At 39.0% G+C, this 17,645-nt stretch overlaps 1 protein-coding gene and 1 long non-coding RNA gene across 6 annotated transcripts; one reads left to right on the forward strand and one right to left on the reverse strand.

The window, feature by feature from the left end:
- Window positions 1-86: 86 nt before the first annotated feature.
- Window positions 87-3,896, reverse strand: LOC148187345 (uncharacterized). 2 transcript variants are annotated; one of them, XR_015779003.1, is made up of 3 exons: window positions 3,833-3,896; window positions 3,669-3,737; window positions 87-2,686 (listed from the first exon to the last, which is right to left on the reverse strand). It is a non-coding gene; the product is annotated as an uncharacterized LOC148187345 (long non-coding RNA). The 2 variants fall into 2 exon arrangements; XR_015779002.1 differs by having other exon boundaries at window positions 3,669-3,889.
- LOC121952131 (RAC-beta serine/threonine-protein kinase-like) lies at window positions 2,590-17,598 on the forward strand. Of its 4 annotated transcripts, none has more exons than XM_042498637.2 (14): window positions 2,590-2,728; window positions 4,431-4,589; window positions 4,783-4,911; window positions 5,045-5,156; window positions 6,961-7,111; window positions 8,472-8,603; window positions 9,101-9,166; window positions 10,304-10,372; window positions 10,536-10,658; window positions 11,124-11,252; window positions 12,221-12,435; window positions 12,516-12,603; window positions 13,441-13,543; window positions 13,686-17,598. In XM_042498637.2, exons 2-14 carry the CDS (start codon window positions 4,544-4,546, stop codon window positions 13,763-13,765), a joined length of 1,443 nt encoding a protein of 480 aa, XP_042354571.1. In that variant the 5' UTR covers window positions 2,590-2,728; window positions 4,431-4,543; the 3' UTR covers window positions 13,766-17,598. The 4 variants fall into 4 exon arrangements, with proteins under 4 accessions (XP_042354571.1, XP_042354570.1, XP_042354572.1 ...); XM_042498636.2 differs by having other exon boundaries at window positions 2,592-2,728; window positions 4,428-4,589; XM_042498638.2 differs by having other exon boundaries at window positions 2,611-2,717; window positions 4,428-4,589.
- The last annotated feature ends 47 nt before the right edge of the window (window positions 17,599-17,645 follow it).

Below are 17,645 nucleotides of genomic sequence, written 5' to 3' on the forward strand. Positions count from 1 at the left end.
GTATTGATCCTCAGTGGAGATTAATAAGGTTCTGTGGGGTTAGTGGATAGATATAAACAAATAAATACAAATCTAAGTCCGAGTGCTACAGTCTATACGCTTTAATAGACCAGCATCAAACTGTAGGCCTTTATATTTCTTTGAACATACACAACAATGTTAACCCTTAGGGCTCTGCTTCAATATTACACACACTCATACTGCTCTGCGCACAAAATGCGCTAATCATATATATCAAATATTCATTCATTTTCAGAATTTTAACATACAGGTTTTCGTCTTGATGTTTTAGATGAAAAAAACAAAAACAGGAAAAATTAATTACTTTCAATATGCTAAGTAGATTCTTATTTTTATGATCATTGCAGCCTAGGATATGTCAATGATTAGCAGCAGCACTGATTTTTGTACTTTTTTTGTTGCAGTGTCAAATACTCACACTCATACTGCTCTGCACACAAAATGTGCTTTTCAAAAATCAGGCTATAAAAAATGCTACACGTTTATATGATTTTTGAGCCTCACTGAGTTTCTATTTTCAATAGGTTGGAAAAAAAAAATCTGTTGTCTGTTGGAAACACCTGTAGTAATACAGGACTTACACACAAAAACTGTGATCATTGGCTGCAGCCTGTGATCACAACCTGAATGACAACACCTGTAGATACAGTATCATCTGTCATACAGGATTTACACAATATATGTGCAGCAATTAATTAATTAATTAATTAATTAATTTACTAAGTTCAGCCTTGTAGAGCCAGGAAGAGTATTTCTTCTCTGACTGCCAAGTTGGATCAAAGCCTGCCATCCAGTGGTGAGTCCTGTGTTTGTATTTTTATACATACAAATGTAATTTAAAACAAATTTCCTCATCACCTGTACTAGTCTATATTAGTAACACTGAGGGTGAAGAGAACAGCTTAACTTCTTCTACAGCTGCTAACAGCTCACCACCATTCCCACTTAGAGAATGGGTGAAATCAAAGTAAAGCAGTTGGGCTGGGGCCCAGGCCCCCTAAATCACTAAAACTGCCCCTGATAAAAAAAAAAGGAGAGCAGCGGAGAGCAGCTGGATGAGAGAGGGAGCGATGCATCCTCATATTTAAAAAGAATTCCATCTTCAGTCTGACTAAAACTGAGACTAAAACAAGTCTGTAAAAGTCTGAAGAAGTCAGCTAGCACACAGTCTGTATTCAGGCACTATTCCTAAAAACAAAACAGGAACCATGTGCATTTTCAGCATTAACTCTCCTATCTCAGCTGTCTTCTTCCTTTGTTGTCTTTTGGGAAACATAGTGCCACTAAGCTTAGTAGACAGAGATCTGCCTCCATCCCGCTGAGTGTAACCAAACACACCAGCTGTGCGCGTGCGTGTTGGGCCGAGGCCCCGCGTGAGCGAGGAGAATTGACAGAGAGACAGCAGAGGCTAAAACATTAATTAGATAAATAATATAAGCATATTTACTTTACTCAGTATAAAACATGGTCGAGACCTGTTCTATATGAAAAGCGACCTTAGATAACTTGTTGTGATTTGGCCATACACATAGGCCTAAAATAAAATTGATTTGACTTTTCAGGGAGGGTGATGGCGCCTGTCCTAGATGGTTTAAATAGTACATCAAAACTGTCAAGATGAAACAGATAAGAACAGGACTAATTGTAGGGTTGTTAAATTCCTTGCCTACCCGCCAATGAGTCTCTGCCGTCCGTTAGCGTCCAGCTGGTCCTCCATATTAGTATCAGGCTCAAAAAATATGTCCTTCTCACCGCCACATCTTTGCTCTTTTCCAGTGAGACAAGTGTGAAAAAAAAGTTGAATGTGAGGAAATATTTTTCCGTATTTTAAGCTCCCTGATGCCCTTTTCTCTCTTCGCCATCTCTTTAGCTGCTCCACTGGTCCGCCATTTTTTATCCGTTTTCTACATTCGGTTTTGGCGCTTTCCAGCTCTCACGGTCACATGACTCATCGTCATCATCACAGGCACAGCAACTAAGTTATCACAAAACTAAAGTGAAGTTGACTATTTATCTGTTTTGTTTTGTTTTGTTTTTTCAAGAAACAAAGGCTGGATGCTACAGTTGGTGGGGTTTGGATGCCCCCAAGAGGTCGGAGGTCCCCGAGCACCGAGCCAGTCAGCCCGGTGGTTAATCCGTGCTTGAGTGAGCGCACTTGATACTGCAAAATAAACCCCACAAAAAGACAACCTAGTAATCTACTTGGCATGTAGTATATAGAAAATTATTCTTTTTTAATCTAAAAAAAAAATGGTGGAATCATGACAAAAACCTTAATGAATAGGCCTATTTGATTTCTAAGATTAGGACTGGCGTTTGAAAAATTAACTCAGTAAAAGTAGAAAATCATATTAATGTATTATTTTTTATCGCTTGATTTATAGCGATACGGGTGTGTGTAATATTAAAGCGGACTCTAAGGGTCAAAGAAACGTGCATTATCCTGCTACAGTTATGGTTCAAAAGGAAAGATGATCCTTTCTACCAAACTACCAATAAATAGTTTGAGCCTCGTGTTGCTGCACTAGTTTGACATTAATGTCATCTCGCCTGCAGGTGGCGGTGTGCGTCCAAAGAGCAGCGAGCCTCCTTCAGATACCAAGAAGAAGAGAGTCCATGGTGTTTTCCTGGGTGGATGGCCTGCTCTGGATCTAGCCTGTCAAAACTGCATTGAAACGAGAGCAACGTGGGATAAAGTCAGTGAAATGTGCGTTAAATATTATTTCAATGTCATTAAATGTAAAATATAGCTTACTATGAGATAAGTTGAGGAATCTGTAACTCAAAACCAATGACAAAGGTTATTTGACTACTTCGCTATTAGCAAGGCTACATTGGTAACCTACAAGAAGGCATATGATTGCTAATGTAAGACAGTGTTTACTAATAATAAACAAACATTTATAACTTGTGCTAGGTCAAGCGTTCGTTAATAACACTACGGTGCAGCGGTAAACTCGTTTAAAAATAGCGTACGGAAAGCACAAGTGTCTTTTTCGAGGCACAATACCAACTTTAAAGGTGATACTAAGCTTTAACGTGAATTAGCAAAGTTACTTCACACTTGCATGACATTAAAGTTATATCACATTTAGGAATCATTAAGTGGTGTACTGGTGTTTCAGGTGCACAATAAATATAGATTCACTGTCTGGTTTTTGTTGGGTTTTTATCCATATTTCCATTTTCCAACTCAGTCTCCCGTAAACGGTTCGTTGAACGTTAACTTATCACAGTTAGCATTACGGCTAACAGCTGTCAGCGTTTACGTGCTAACAGCTAGCCAACTCATGTTAAATGGCAGCCAAGCTAACAAGACAACAACAACTACTAGGTTAGCTATTAACCAGCTTAACACTGTGATTTAGTTGGCGATACCGAACACTACATATGATTTAATACGTGCAAGGTTTTTTTAATCTCGAATTGAGCCGTGACGTTATATTTTCCGACAGCGCTAAGTGCAAATTGAACATTAGACATTAGTTATGAATGTAGAACTTCGCCCCCCGGTACACGTTGTCATGTCAGGGTGGGAGACAATAAGCCTCCAGCTGCCTGCTCTGTTCGGCGGCCAGATAAAGCGCTTCTCGGACATTAAAGGAACACTTCACCCTCAAATGATTATTTGTATGTCAGTTACTCACACCGTGTTACGTTGAATTCGTGAAGTAAACGATGCCTTTCTCGCGCACCTCCACGGTGAAGGAAGAATCCTAAAACAGTGACAGATCTTGATGAAGTCAAGACATAGGGGTCCGTGCCAAACAACAGCAAAACAATATGAAAACATCTGTGAACGGACTCTCACAGGTCTTGTGCAGTAAAAACGCAGTCTCAAATATCCAGTCATATGCTCAGTACTTCCCCAAAAGATTGGCAGTTTGATGAGGAAGTGAACTGAAAGTGAAACTTTATTTATGTTCTCCTAAAAGCCAGGCTCCATTGACAAAAACAGATTTTTTTTGCCTTTATGAACACTGGAGCTGCTAATAAACCGCTGCCCCAGTTGGTAGTTTGTTTCTGTTATTGTGTGACTTCGGTGAATCAGAACTAACCCTTTGAAAAACCCAAAGTCACACAATAACACAATCTAACTGATCGAGGCAGCGTAAGACCAGCAGCTCCTGCGTTCAGCTCAGTAAAATTGCTGTTTTTGTCAATGGAATCTGTCTTTAAAGAGACTGTAGATAAGTTTCAGTTGACTATTGAATTGGTTTTGGGTTCTTTTTTTTAAGATTCTTGCATTCAACTTTATAAACTTAGGTCTAGAAATAAAATGAAAAGAATTTACCCTCAATAACTACTGTTGACTTTCTAGGATACTCTATTATTCTTGTAGATGGTTTCCTTTTTGAAATATTTGAACATGGTCTTATTTTCTTTGTTCTGCTTGTTTCATCCAGCAGGTCCTGTTCAAATTTGATAACTGTAACTGAGACTTGAACGGGCCTAGAGAGAAATCCAAAGTTCCCCTCCCCAACCTCCTGTTCCTGACCCTCTCTGAAACACCTCTCTCACCATGAATGAAGTTAATGTCATCAGAGAGGGCTGGCTTCATAAAAGAGGTAAGGAGCACGAGGATCAGTAAGGTATTAATAATCATGCTGATAATTCACAGTGAAAGAAAGGTTTGGAACTACCAGAGTTGTCAATTTGAGCATCTAACTCCACATGCTAATTAGATTGATCTTACGGGTTTATCTTACAATTTCTGTGTTGCTTAATGTACTCAAAGTTGCATCTCTTTTTCTGAACCAGGTGAATATATCAAAACATGGAGGCCCAGGTATTTCATCCTGAAAAGTGACGGTTCCTTCATCGGCTACAAGGAGAAGCCCGATCTAAACGACCAGACTTCACCACCGCTCAACAACTTTTCAGTGGCAGGTCAGTCCTCCGTAGGACAAAACACAAATCTGAACTATGGTCTTTAACTGATAACCTTTAATACAGTTCAGTCCCCAACGTAATATCTTTAGCTGCTTACTGTAACCATCAGTTTTAATTGTCGTATTCGCAGAGTGCCAGTTAATGAAGACTGAAAGACCCCGGCCCAACACATTTGTCATTCGTTGCCTACAGTGGACCACTTTCATTGAGCGCACCTTTCACGTGGACAGCAATGAGGAGAGGTAAGACCAGGGTAAAATACAACCTCAATTCCAAAAAAGTTGGGACACTGTGTAAAATCATACATAAAAACAGAATGCAGTTATTTGCAGGTATTTTTCAACCTATATTTAATTAAATAGAGTTGAAAAACAAGACATGTAATGTTCAAACCAATAATCTTTGTTTTATCATAGTTATTTATTTTTTGTTAAAATGCACTTATTTTGGAAAAAAAAACTGAAAGCCATAAAATGAAGCCGTAAAAGGCCCGACCTCTTGTTTTCCAGGCGGTTAAAGACATGGCATGTGTACACCTACTAAGATGCACCTGTTTGGAACATTTTACAGGTTAACACGTTAATTGTTAACAGATTACAGTGACATGGTATGGTATGAAAGGGGCATACTGGAAAAGCTCAGTTCTTTTGGGTTTTTTTTTAAATTTTATATTTATTCAACATAAAGACAACACATACAACATATAACACAGGAGATGTTTAAAATAAGTTCACATACCTGAGTATTTTCATGTCCATCTTTTCACAAAGGATGCACATTTTGTAAAAAACTGCACGGGCAAATAGCCCAATACAAGTGCCTCAAAGCACAATTTCAAGGAGTTTAGGGATTTCACAATCTACAATAATATCATCAAAAGATTTAGAGATTCTGGAGAATTCTCTGCACGTAAGGGGCAAAGCTAAAAACTAACATATAATGCCAGTGACCTTTGACCCCTTAGAAGGAACTGCATTAATAGATGACATGATTGTATAAAGGATATTATCACAGAGGCTCAGGAACACTTTGGAAAACCATTGTTAGTACACACAGCATGTCGCTGCATCTGCAAACTTAAGTTCAGACTCTATCATGCAGAGTGAAAGCCATACATAAACAACATATAGAAACACCGACATCTTTGAACCAAAGCACATCTGAGATGGCTTGACACGAAGTGTGCTATGGTCTGACGAGTCCAATTTTCAAACTTGTTTTTGGAAATCATGGACATCATGTCCTCCGTGGTAAGGAGGTAAAGAATCATCCAAATTGTCACCACTGCAAAGTTCAAAGCCAGTATCTGTGATGGTATGAGGGAGTTTTAATGCTTATGGCATTATGGGTAACTTGAACATCTGCAGAGGCACCATGAATGATGAATGGTACATATAGGTTTTGGAGTAACATATGCTGCCATCAGAACAACATCTTTTTTTGGGAAGAAGCAACTTATTCTAGCAAGATAATGAGCCACATTTTGCATGTGTTACAGGAGTGAGACTTGGCAGTGAAAGAGTGCAGGCACTAGACTGGCCTTCCTACAGCCCAAACCATTAAAAAATTGAAAATGTGTGGCACGTTATGAAACACAAAATACAGCAATGGAGTGTTGAGCAACTGAAGTTGTGTATCAAGCAAGAATTGGAAAGAATTATACTGTCAAATCCGCCCCAACATGTTTTTGAAAATGCCGCAGCTATCAAATTCAGAATCAGTGCACAAATAAAAAAAACAAGCTTTATCAGCTTGAACATTAAATATCTGGTCTTTGTACTGTTCTCAATTGAATATAGATCAAAAATGATTTGCCATCATTTTATTCTGTTTTCACTCAGGTTTTACACAGTGTTCCAATTTTTTGCATTGGTAAATAAAGCTGCCATGCTTCTACTGAGCTTGTGTCAGACTATGGCAAAAAAGTTTGAAGTCATTCCCCAAAATGCATTCAGTGGCTTATCGCTCTGTGTGTAAGAGAATTTCCAAAAGTTGGTGTATTTTTTTGAAGTATTGCCTGACAATATTTTGGATTTTTGCCTCTAGAGAGGAGTGGATGCGAGCAATCCAGTCGGTGGCGAATAGTCTGAAGATGCGGGAACAGGAGGAGGAGGAGCCGATGGATGTGTTTGGGTCACCCAGTGAAAGCAGCCTGGAGGAGATGGAGGTGTCCCTGTCCAAGGCCCGCTCCAAAGTGGTAAGAGGATCAGTTGTTGGGAGTATTGAAGATAGTGAACTCAAGTTTGATCTGATTTGAGACTGAGACTGTATAGACACAATAGCATTTTGGTAATGTTTAGTTTTCTTCCTTACAAAAACATTTGAAAACGTAACCAAGGAAGCTGTATTTTTAGGGGCACTCTAGAGGGCAAAGTGACATTTTTGCCACTTGGTATTCTGTTGAAACTGTTTTTTTCCCTGTATGATTTCTTTCAGAGTAATTTATTAATTAGCAGTCTACCTCCAGATCCAGAGTAGCTATTAGACGTTTGTGAACAAATTTAAAGTCTAAAGTCATTCAGATTAGGGCTTTAATTCATTTTGAAATACAGGGGTCTCGACTGCTCTTGAATTACAGTCATACAAGAAAATTCTTAATAGAAGAAGACTCGTGAATCCCACAAGTTCCATTAGATCTGTTGTAGATTTCTCTTAAGGACAACACTGTTGAGAAGAAGTTCTGGCAATAGGGTAATATATTATTCCACAGATGTCACTGGTCTTGCTAAAAATCTCATGGCATGATACGAGAGTTAAGGTAAATTGACATTTACTGCTTTATGGGACATATTGTTCTTTTAAACAAGAAAAGATGATTTTGTTTTTATTAGCTTTCAGCAGCAATAACTAAGACAGACAGCCAGTGGCCCCAGTGGGCCCTATTCATGTGTCAGTTTCTGATATAAATGATTTTAAAACCAAAGCAATTTATGTTAAATAAGGAGAATACATAATAATACATTGTTACAGTACATAGAGACAACATCTTGACTGAACCACGCCAAACAATATGCAAGCAACCTTTTTTCAATAATATAAAATAATTAAACACTTGTTTTTACAGGAGTTAATGGTAGAAGTAGCTATGTGGACAGTCATTTCATTTCCTTCTCTACTACTTAAATAAAGAATAAATATAACAATTATCTTAAGAATTTGTTGTTATTTGATAACTGCTAATAAATAAAACAGTTTGTATAGGAATTAGTAAAAATTGACTTTAGACATGTAGATAAATGACCCACTTGCCCAGTCAGGTAAGTAAAACAAAAACTCTCCCATTTCAGTTTCATGGAAACTTTTTTGAAATGAGGAACATTTTCTGTGATAAGTCTGAAAGAACAATAAACTAACAACAGCAGGAAGCCTAGTGCTCCTCAAGGCCATGAAGATAAATGAGACAAATGACTTGTACGAGAATAAAATGCTAATTTGTCTAAAAATTAGACAAATTAGACTTACGATTTTTATTGTATTTGTACAAATATTTACAAAAATGTTTATTAAAATCCATACCCCTCATTAAGTCTCACACCTCACTACTGTGCTCAATACAGACAATGAGTGACTTTGAGTACCTGAAGCTGCTCGGGAAGGGGACGTTTGGAAAGGTGATTCTGGTCAAAGAGAAGTCGACTGGAGTACATTATGCCATGAAAATACTGCGCAAAGAGGTCATCATTGCCAAGGTAAGTAACAGGGGCCATATATGCGCGCGTGCACCTGCATGTGCATGTGTGTGCAGGGACACTGTTCATTTTAGTTATAGTAGTCTCTTTTCTCATTCTTCCACTTTTTTGAGACAAGATGCTTTGTACAGAGTGTGTGTATCAGAGGAGGGAACACTAGAGAGCAGCAAAGGGGCTGATTTCCAGTACGGCAATATTATGTTTGGTTGGATATTAGGGTTTAATGTGTGTCTACTTTTTACAATGATCACATTTTTTCCCTGACCTTGGCTAGGTAGTTTTAGTTGCCTTAATTTAATCATATTATTTAAAAAAACAAAAAACATGTACATAACTACTTCTTGTCATTTCATGGAAAAATCTTTGGCCAATTAGCACATATTTTTACCACAGCTGTTTGAACATGTGGACTCTTTGCTGGTCTCAGATTGAGTCAAGTTTTACCTTTTTATATTGGATGTTTTCCCTTTTACTGACATTACTGTGTTTGTTGGCAGGATGAGGTGGCCCATACAGTTACAGAGAGCAGAGTGTTACAAAACACACGACACCCCTTCCTCACGGTAAGAATACCTGGGATTAGAAATAAGATAGAGCTTGATAGAGCTCTGCTGGTAATACAGTCTCACAGCAGGCAGCATTCTGAGATTTTCATTTTCATGAGCCAAACGGTCCTCAGGTCAGTGTGAAAGCTCTCTTTGCTGAGCACCTATTGGATGATTTTACCAGACACTTAATTCAGCATACAACAGTTCCTATCAGCGTGAATATGTATTGCTCACACACCGTGTCTTTTAGCTGCGTTGGCAGGATATTGTAGGTTTGAGGATGGTGTTCTCAGGGGGTCCACCACTTAAATCCAGACTGAAATTAACAACTATCGGATGGACTACTATTAAAATTTGGTTCAGACATCCATGTTACACTCAGGATGAATTGAACAACTCCAATTACAAAAAACGGGATGTTGTATAAACAAATAAAAACAGAATGCAATGATCTGAAAATTCCTCTCAACCTATATTCAAAGTACAAAGATAAGATATTTATCCAGAAATGCAGCTGATTTCTGAGGGGCCGAACTAAATTAAAATGGACTAATAGAAAGTGGATGGGTGCGCTGTGATCTGACGGGTCCATATTTCAAATTATCAAATCATATACTTCATGTTCTCCATGCTAAAGAGAAAAAGGACCATTCAGGTTGTTGCCAGCGCATTGACAGTGCTAACTGTTAACAGCACATGGCTAACGCTACCTAATGGTTATTAACAGGTTTTAACAGCAGAGTCGATCCGCTTTGGTGTCGTTGTTAATTTGTTGGGATGGTTTAACAGCTGCTGCTGTGTTAGCTCATGCGAACTGGGCAGAGATTGGACTCAGTGCAGCAGCAATAGAAAAGTTTCTTAACTACCAGAGAAACTGATAAGCAAGGGCATCAGCTGAGTTGGCAGTCCTTCAGTGTGGTCCAGGACACATTACCATACACACTGCTGAAAGAAGGTGGCCATATGTGGTCTAATTGATTTTAAGACGCATTGAGGATGTAGTATGTATATTGAGCTGTCCACTTGTGATTCTCTCATGTTAATACTAAGTGTAAACAATGCCACAGGCGTCAGATAGTGAGTGAGTGCTGGGATAGTAAAATGTGTGCAGATAATCACCACATGTAATGTGTGATAATTTTCATCCTACAGACACTGAAATATGCCTTCCAAACCCACGATCGACTCTGTTTTGTAATGGAATACGCTAATGGAGGCGAGGTGAGACCTCACACACACACACACACACACACACACACACACACACTCACAGTCACATTGAGATTCACTGACGTCACTAGATGTCAACAGGTTACCCTGCACCCCCAAACAGATCTTCTCTAAGAGGTAAGTGTTTCACTCTTTTTCCTCTCGCCTCTTTCAGCTCTTCTTCCACCTGTCACGGGAGCGAGTGTTCACAGAGGACCGGGCGCGCTTCTATGGTGCCGAGATTGTGTCAGCACTGGAGTACCTCCATTCACGTGACGTTGTTTACCGTGATCTGAAGGTGAATTGATACATCAGTCAAAGTTATATTTCTAGTAAAAATGATCTAGTAAAATCATTGTTACTCCTCTTATGTGTAGAATATTAAAGCTGAAAATAGTTGAAAACATTTTTAATGGTCTGAAAATTAATGACCCAGCCAACCTTTTTTTTTTTTTTTTACATTTTTAAATCTTTATTTAATTAAATGCCATCCCTAACTTAATCCATATAAAATACTTTTCACATCCAACTGTCCAGTTCACTCCTATATGAACTGAGACTAGAAGTTTCTTAAAGAATTCAGACCGTTTTTGGCAGAGTCTTTTTTTGTCTCATGATAATGTTTTGATGCTGTGACTCACAATTTTAGAATTACAATCAGTTTGAGAGGTGACCCGTCTATAATGTCGTCAGCCTATTGAATTCTAAGACCAGACTCAGTCGACATATCAATGATCCATGATGCATTTTTATTCTCTTTCAGCTGGAGAATCTGATGCTGGATAAGGATGGCCACATCAAAATCACAGATTTTGGTCTTTGTAAGGAGGGAATTACCCCTGACGCTACCATGAAGACCTTCTGTGGTACTCCCGAATATCTGGCACCTGAGGTACAATACTGAAACTGACTGGATGGCACGTTATACATAGTTTTTGACCTCTGCACAAGCAGTCACATTTAATACACACTTCATTTCCACTGCTTCTACTACCACAAATCTGCTGCTGTCATGTTTAAGTGAATTTGCTGCAAATATCCACATGTTGAAGACAGCTGTCATTGCTGAGACACGCTTGCTGAGACATGTTCTCGGTTTTTATGCCTCCATGCCGACGACAACCGCGGTGGAAGGCAGTATGTTTTCACATTGTCCTTCCATGAGTAGATCCCATTCTTATGACTGATAACTCAAGAGGTCTCCTTCAACTCAAGCACAAACTGATTGGAAATTGGTGGTCAAAGGTCAAGGTTACTTTGACCCCATGTTACATGTCACACTCTTGTGAATGCGACATCTCAAGAACATCTTGAGGGAATTTCTTCAGATTGGGCACAAATATCCACTTGTACTACATTAAAACAAGTAATGATATAAAAGTTTTCTTTTCTTTTCTTCCTGAAATCCCCCCTAAAACTCCCCTCTGATGGGATCAGGATAATTCAGTTTTTTCGGATCAAAGGTATGCCAATCCAACTAAAAAGTTTTCAACAGCACATACTGAAGGCTTTATGTAGATGAAAACCAAAACTGGATTACAAGCTCTGATCTGATTTCAAAATCTCAAGTTTTCTTTTGAACAACCCATTTTCGAGATTTTATCAAATCCTATCAGCTGAGCCGTGGTATTTGTTAGGTTGAATGAGAGGAAATGTATTTCACTCTCAAGAGCAAAAGTGGTCATTCACAACTGAAAAGACAGATTTGGGTCAGAGAAGTGAGCAGTTAATTAATGTGTGCCAAATGCAGATGTTCAATGCTACAAATTCAAAGTATTGTTCCATATTAAGTAAGTATTGCATAGTAAAGTACTGTATCCGTTGTTGAGAATTTTAATGAGGTAAATGTCTGTTTCATAGGTCCTAGAAGATAATGACTACGGCAGGGCGGTCGACTGGTGGGGTCTGGGTGTAGTCATGTATGAGATGATGTGCGGCCGTCTGCCTTTCTACAACCAGGACCATGAGCGTTTGTTTGAGCTTATCCTCATGGAGGAGATTCGCTTCCCCAGGAATCTATCACCTGAGGCCAAGTCCCTACTGGCTGGCCTGCTCAAGAAAGATCCCAAACAGAGGTAAGTGACCAAACTGATCCTGGGTGTTTTCATTTGGAAATACCTGCTTGATTCTTACTTGATCTTGTTTGGACTCACAGGTTGGGTGGAGGTCCCAATGATGCCAAAGAAGTAATGAGTCACAAATTTTTCATCACCATCAACTGGCAGGATGTAGTACAGAAGAAGGTAAGGCATTCTAAAGCCAGAGGTAGTGAAACTCAGGTTTGCTTTTTAGTCATGTGCCATTTTATGCCTCTGTACGGGCAACAGTTGTGCCTAGAGGCATTATGTTAGGCATTTTTTTTTGGGGGGGGGGGTCTGTCCCATTCTGGTGAAACGTCCACTTGTTCTCAAGAATGAACTGATTAGATTTTGGTAGTAAAAGGACAAGGTCAAAGAGCAAACAAGGTGGGTGGCACATACATCCAAAAAACTTTTAAAGGTGCTGGATCAAAAATTCAAACTAAGCCAAGACGTAGACAAAAGATCTGCACACTGTATTAAAAGCTCCCACTAATTTTTAAATGTGCAGCATTTCGATCTAAAAAAATATGCTTATTGTGCATATTTAAATCATCATGATAAAGCAGAGCTCTTGGTTGCTTGTAATATAGTGTGCAGATCTTTTGTCTGATTCTTGCCAAAGGTCAAGGTCACATGACCTTGCATCTGTCTTATTCTTATGAAGGCAATATGTCAAGAACACCTTGAGGGGATTTCTGCAAATTTAAGCACAAGAGTTGGCTTGGATTCAACAATGAACTCATTAGAATGTAATGGTCCAAGGACAAGGTCACTGTGACCTCATAAAACATGAATATATCTGTGTCAATAAGGACTGATGCAACCTTGATCTGCTTCCTAGTGGATATACAGTATATTTAACACTTCATATGTGCACAAAGTAAACAGGCAGCATATGAACAATGCTGCTCCTGTCACAGACCCTGGGCTACATGTTGCCATTTTATAATGTTCCCAGTTCAATGTCCTTTAACTTATCTTGTCCCCTTCCTGCATCAGCTCACCCCACTCTTCAGACCGCAAGTGACATCAGAGACAGATACCCGGTACTTTGATGACGAGTTCACAGCACAGACCATCAAGCTCACTCCTCCAGACAAGTGTAAGTCTCCACTGACTGTCACAGAGCTTCCAAGTCAGGACGGCAACACTGTCAGCGTCCGATCCACCCAACGTCCATGATTAATGTCTGGGTCTCTTGACTTGGATTGTGATAACTGACTTCTGCTGTATTTTCCTTACAGATAACAGTCTGGACTGTGAGGATCCAGGACAGCAAGCACATTTCCCCCAGTTCTCCTATTCTGCTAGCATAAGAGAGTGATAGCATCTCTACCACACACACACACACACACACACACACACACACACACACACACACACACACACACACAAAAAAAAAACAAACATGAGGCGTGAACACCTTGGCCACATCCTTACAGCTATAAAATGACCAGAACTTCAACATTCGGTGAGGTTTTAGTCCCATCAGGATCTAAGTGCCTCGGCTGGCGGCCTTATTTTTTTAGAAAATCCCTTCGTCCACACTGTGGACAAAGCCTGGCCACACTGGCTGTACTGTATCAAACTGGACTTCAGTACCTCGCATGGTCATCAGCACAACTCAACAAACACAAAGTCTGTAGCACCTTTGGATGGCCTATAAACAACTACTGCTGCTTTTTCAGACTGTAAACCACCGCTTATTTTTAACACTCTCCCTTTTTATGGTCTTATGAGAAGCCATACAGTTCCTATATGATGTTTCCAAGTGCTCTTCTTTCAGAACTAGCTGTTACCACTGGTGATAGACGGGTTTCTACATGAAGGAGGAAGAAGCGTGGCAGTTTGTGGGGTGTTTCTGTTAGGTGTGTGTGTGGATCTTTTTTTTTTTGTGAGAAAAGGGGGGGGCATCAAATCCAAACTGAATGTCATCAATTTAGTTGGAGTGAGTCTGTGAGAGCATGAGGTTTTCTGTGTGTCTTAATACAATGCTTGCCTGGTGTGCATCAGGAACAACAGATTAATTGATAACAGATGATCAAAGTGTCTCCACGGAGACGAGCTGTGAGTAAAACAAGACTATCCTTTTGTAAACTGTATGCAATGAAAACAAATCACTTGTTTATTAGTTTGCTCTCATCTCAGAATCTGATCTTTGTTAACAGATCGGGCAAGTGCGACACGTCAATTATTGGAAATTGGGAATACCTTAATGCACAAGGTGTATATGTTATTTTTTTAAAACAAGATTTTTTAAAAAATTCTAAAACATATTCGATCCTTATTGATCAGCAAAATACACAACATCCATGTGATTTAAGAGGCTTAATAAGCACTTAGTGATTCAAAGCAGACCTCAGTTTTCTCACATGGACCATGTTCATAATGACGTTTCTGAGGTTGATGATGAAAATGTGTCTGTTGCAAAAAAAAGTGTCAAAAAATGTGAGATACCAAAAGTTGGCATCAAATGTCCAGCCAATTCATAATCCAGTTGATTGAATTACATCAACCATTGGCCTGATTCAGACAATTTAATTTCAGCAAAGTTCTTCCATGAATTCATGTGTTTAGACAACATGTAACATTTGAGAACTTTGGCTTTTTGGGGGGTTTATTTAAAAAGGAAAAGGAAAAGGAAAGAAATAATCAAAGTAAGGGAGCAGAGGCGCCCCCAGAAATTTTTCATAGGGGTGGCCAGAGGGGGCCACTGAAAATCTAGCACAACAAAACCAAAAGCCAGAATTTCATTTCAGCAATTTGTTTATGCTGTTAAAGTACATCAGCTGGTTTAAAACTGTCACTGTAGAAAGTGTCAAGATTTCAGTCTTAATTGATTTGACCTGTTTCTGGTGGCATCAGCAAATGCGGTTTAACACTATAGGTTAAAGAGTTCAGGGGCAACAAAATAAATTGGGTTAATATAGAAGTCAAGCAATAATTTCAATTTTTCCATAATTCCGTGAGCAACTGTATGCTGCACACGTCATGATTCTGCAGACGGCAGCACACATTGAAAGTTGGCTAACTTTACCTCACTAAGTTGAAGGTGTGCAGCCTGTTTCCTGCAGCTCTCTATCTCACAGCTGACTGTGGCTGCTGTTGACTGTTCCATTAATCCCTGCAATATTTCAAAATGACCCTCAGTCAAAAAGTACTGAAAATGACCACAGGAGTAGCAGTAGTGCTAATCTCACTGACAAACACATTGCAATTCCTGGAACTACTTCATAATTAAAGTCAACTAAGTTTTTACCAGCGTAATGTAAAGCTGCAATAGTGGGAAATGTTTGGTTTGTATCAGCAATAACTTTTTTCTTTTTATTTTCTTTTCATCTTAGCATTTTTTCCCCCAAACATCGCCGCCGACACCAAGTTCATAAAACTGCAAATATCTAAAAATGCAATAATTTCATCAGTGGGTCAGAGGCTCAGTCACCTTTGTGTTAACTCATTTTTTGAAAGATTAAGACTTAACAGAAATGTGTTTAAATGATGAGTTGAGACCATAAGGAATCACATACAGATATACTTTGGTTTCTCATTTTACAGTTAATATGTTTAATTATCTAATGTGCATAGACTGATACCAATACAGTCAACATTTGGAGTTTGGCAACAGTTGTGTTTTAATATGTATCTATATGTGTTCAGTAATTTACTGTTTTTCAAGTAGGCTGGCTGTAGTTTTCCTTAAAAAAGATAAATATACAGCTTTAAAGCCTGTACCCGTAGAACTCATTTTCATTTAGATATATCATAAATTATCCAGTTACTAAAAAACAGAAAAGTCTTTCCTTTATGCAAGAACCGTTGCTGTGTAAACGGCCCTGAGAAATGGCCATGCCAGTTGTTTCCTTTCCAAAATTTAGCCTAACTGTAGAGCGTTATTTAGCCCCCTTCTGACAAGCTAGCCTAACATGGTTGATATGCTAGTAACAGATGCCTTTGGTTGTGTAGTTTCACAAGATACAACTATCTTCACACTAGCTTAAAAATGACAGTAAAGTTGGCCTCCAATTATTTTTCAGGGTGGCCATGCCCCCCCCCCGGCCACCCCTAACCTATAAGGTATCAAAAAAGTATTGTATCTATACTCAAACTTAAGTGTTGTATCAGCACTGCTATTGGGGGAAAACACACAAAACTGACTTAATAGCACTTTGAAAGTGCATGTTCATATTTGGAGTGATCTTTTTGTAGCATTCAAAGCTACTTCTGTAATATTTTGAGTTCACTTATACCTTTGTGTCATAACGTATCTTTGTAGTCTTTCTATTAAAGTAGTCTTTCCTCAAACCATAACTCATCAGTTTATGCTTTATCTGCTGGAGACTTTTCAAGTTTGAAGTTTTGGCTGACAGTTTTTATTGTCAGCTACAGCTGCTGACTGCTGTCTTGCTAGCTTTGATGCTGGCTGTCTTGCTTGCTGTCGTGCTGCTGGCTAACGTGCTGGCTAACGTGCTGGCTAACGTGTCGGCTTTCGTGCTGGTTGTCGAGTATCTGTCATCTTTTCGTAAATCTCATTGTGCTCACAATGTTCCAGTGCATCCACACCACAGCTGCTTTTCAGACTTGTCTGTGCCACCAGGTTTAATTGAACACATCATAACTGGAGCGCTAAAAACATCCAGGGAACTGTGTGTAACATGAACATGGTCCATTGTGAGATTTTGTGTTTGAGAGCAATGGTGACTTGCAAGTATCGTCTTTTTATTATTTTCAATTCTTCCCATTTATTATTAATCGCTGCACAACATTAAATGGTAGAAAGGGGAGGTGAACCATTAAGATTTGCAATACTGGGTGTTATACTGTACATGAAAACGCACCCAACATTGTATTGGTGCTACACTGTTGAGTCACTGGTAATAAAGAGCGGGCGCAGACGACCAGCTCAACTTCCCGTCGCTACCAGAGCCTTCTATCATGTTTTTCTGCTGGTTTGACTCCTCAACGTGCTGTTTTCCCCATCCTTCCTGTACCCTGAACCTCCTTCACAGATAGTCTCAAATTAAGGAAATTCATAATGGTTGAAAGAAATGTATGTATTTTCAGTTGCATTATTCTATTCAAACAATTCATTTCTGTTTGTCCATGAATGTAATTCTGAAAGACAGTGATCCAATACACCTTTTTATCTGTCTTAATACATCCTCATCATGTTTGTGTCCATTCTTTTCATCCTACCACTCTAAAGT

The sequence above is a fragment of the Plectropomus leopardus genome, chromosome 15 (genome assembly GCF_026936395.1).
Source record: "Plectropomus leopardus strain MGB_pleo_1.0 chromosome 15, ASM2693639v1, whole genome shotgun sequence".
In the NCBI taxonomy this organism is placed as follows: domain Eukaryota; kingdom Metazoa; phylum Chordata; class Actinopteri; order Perciformes; family Serranidae; genus Plectropomus; species Plectropomus leopardus.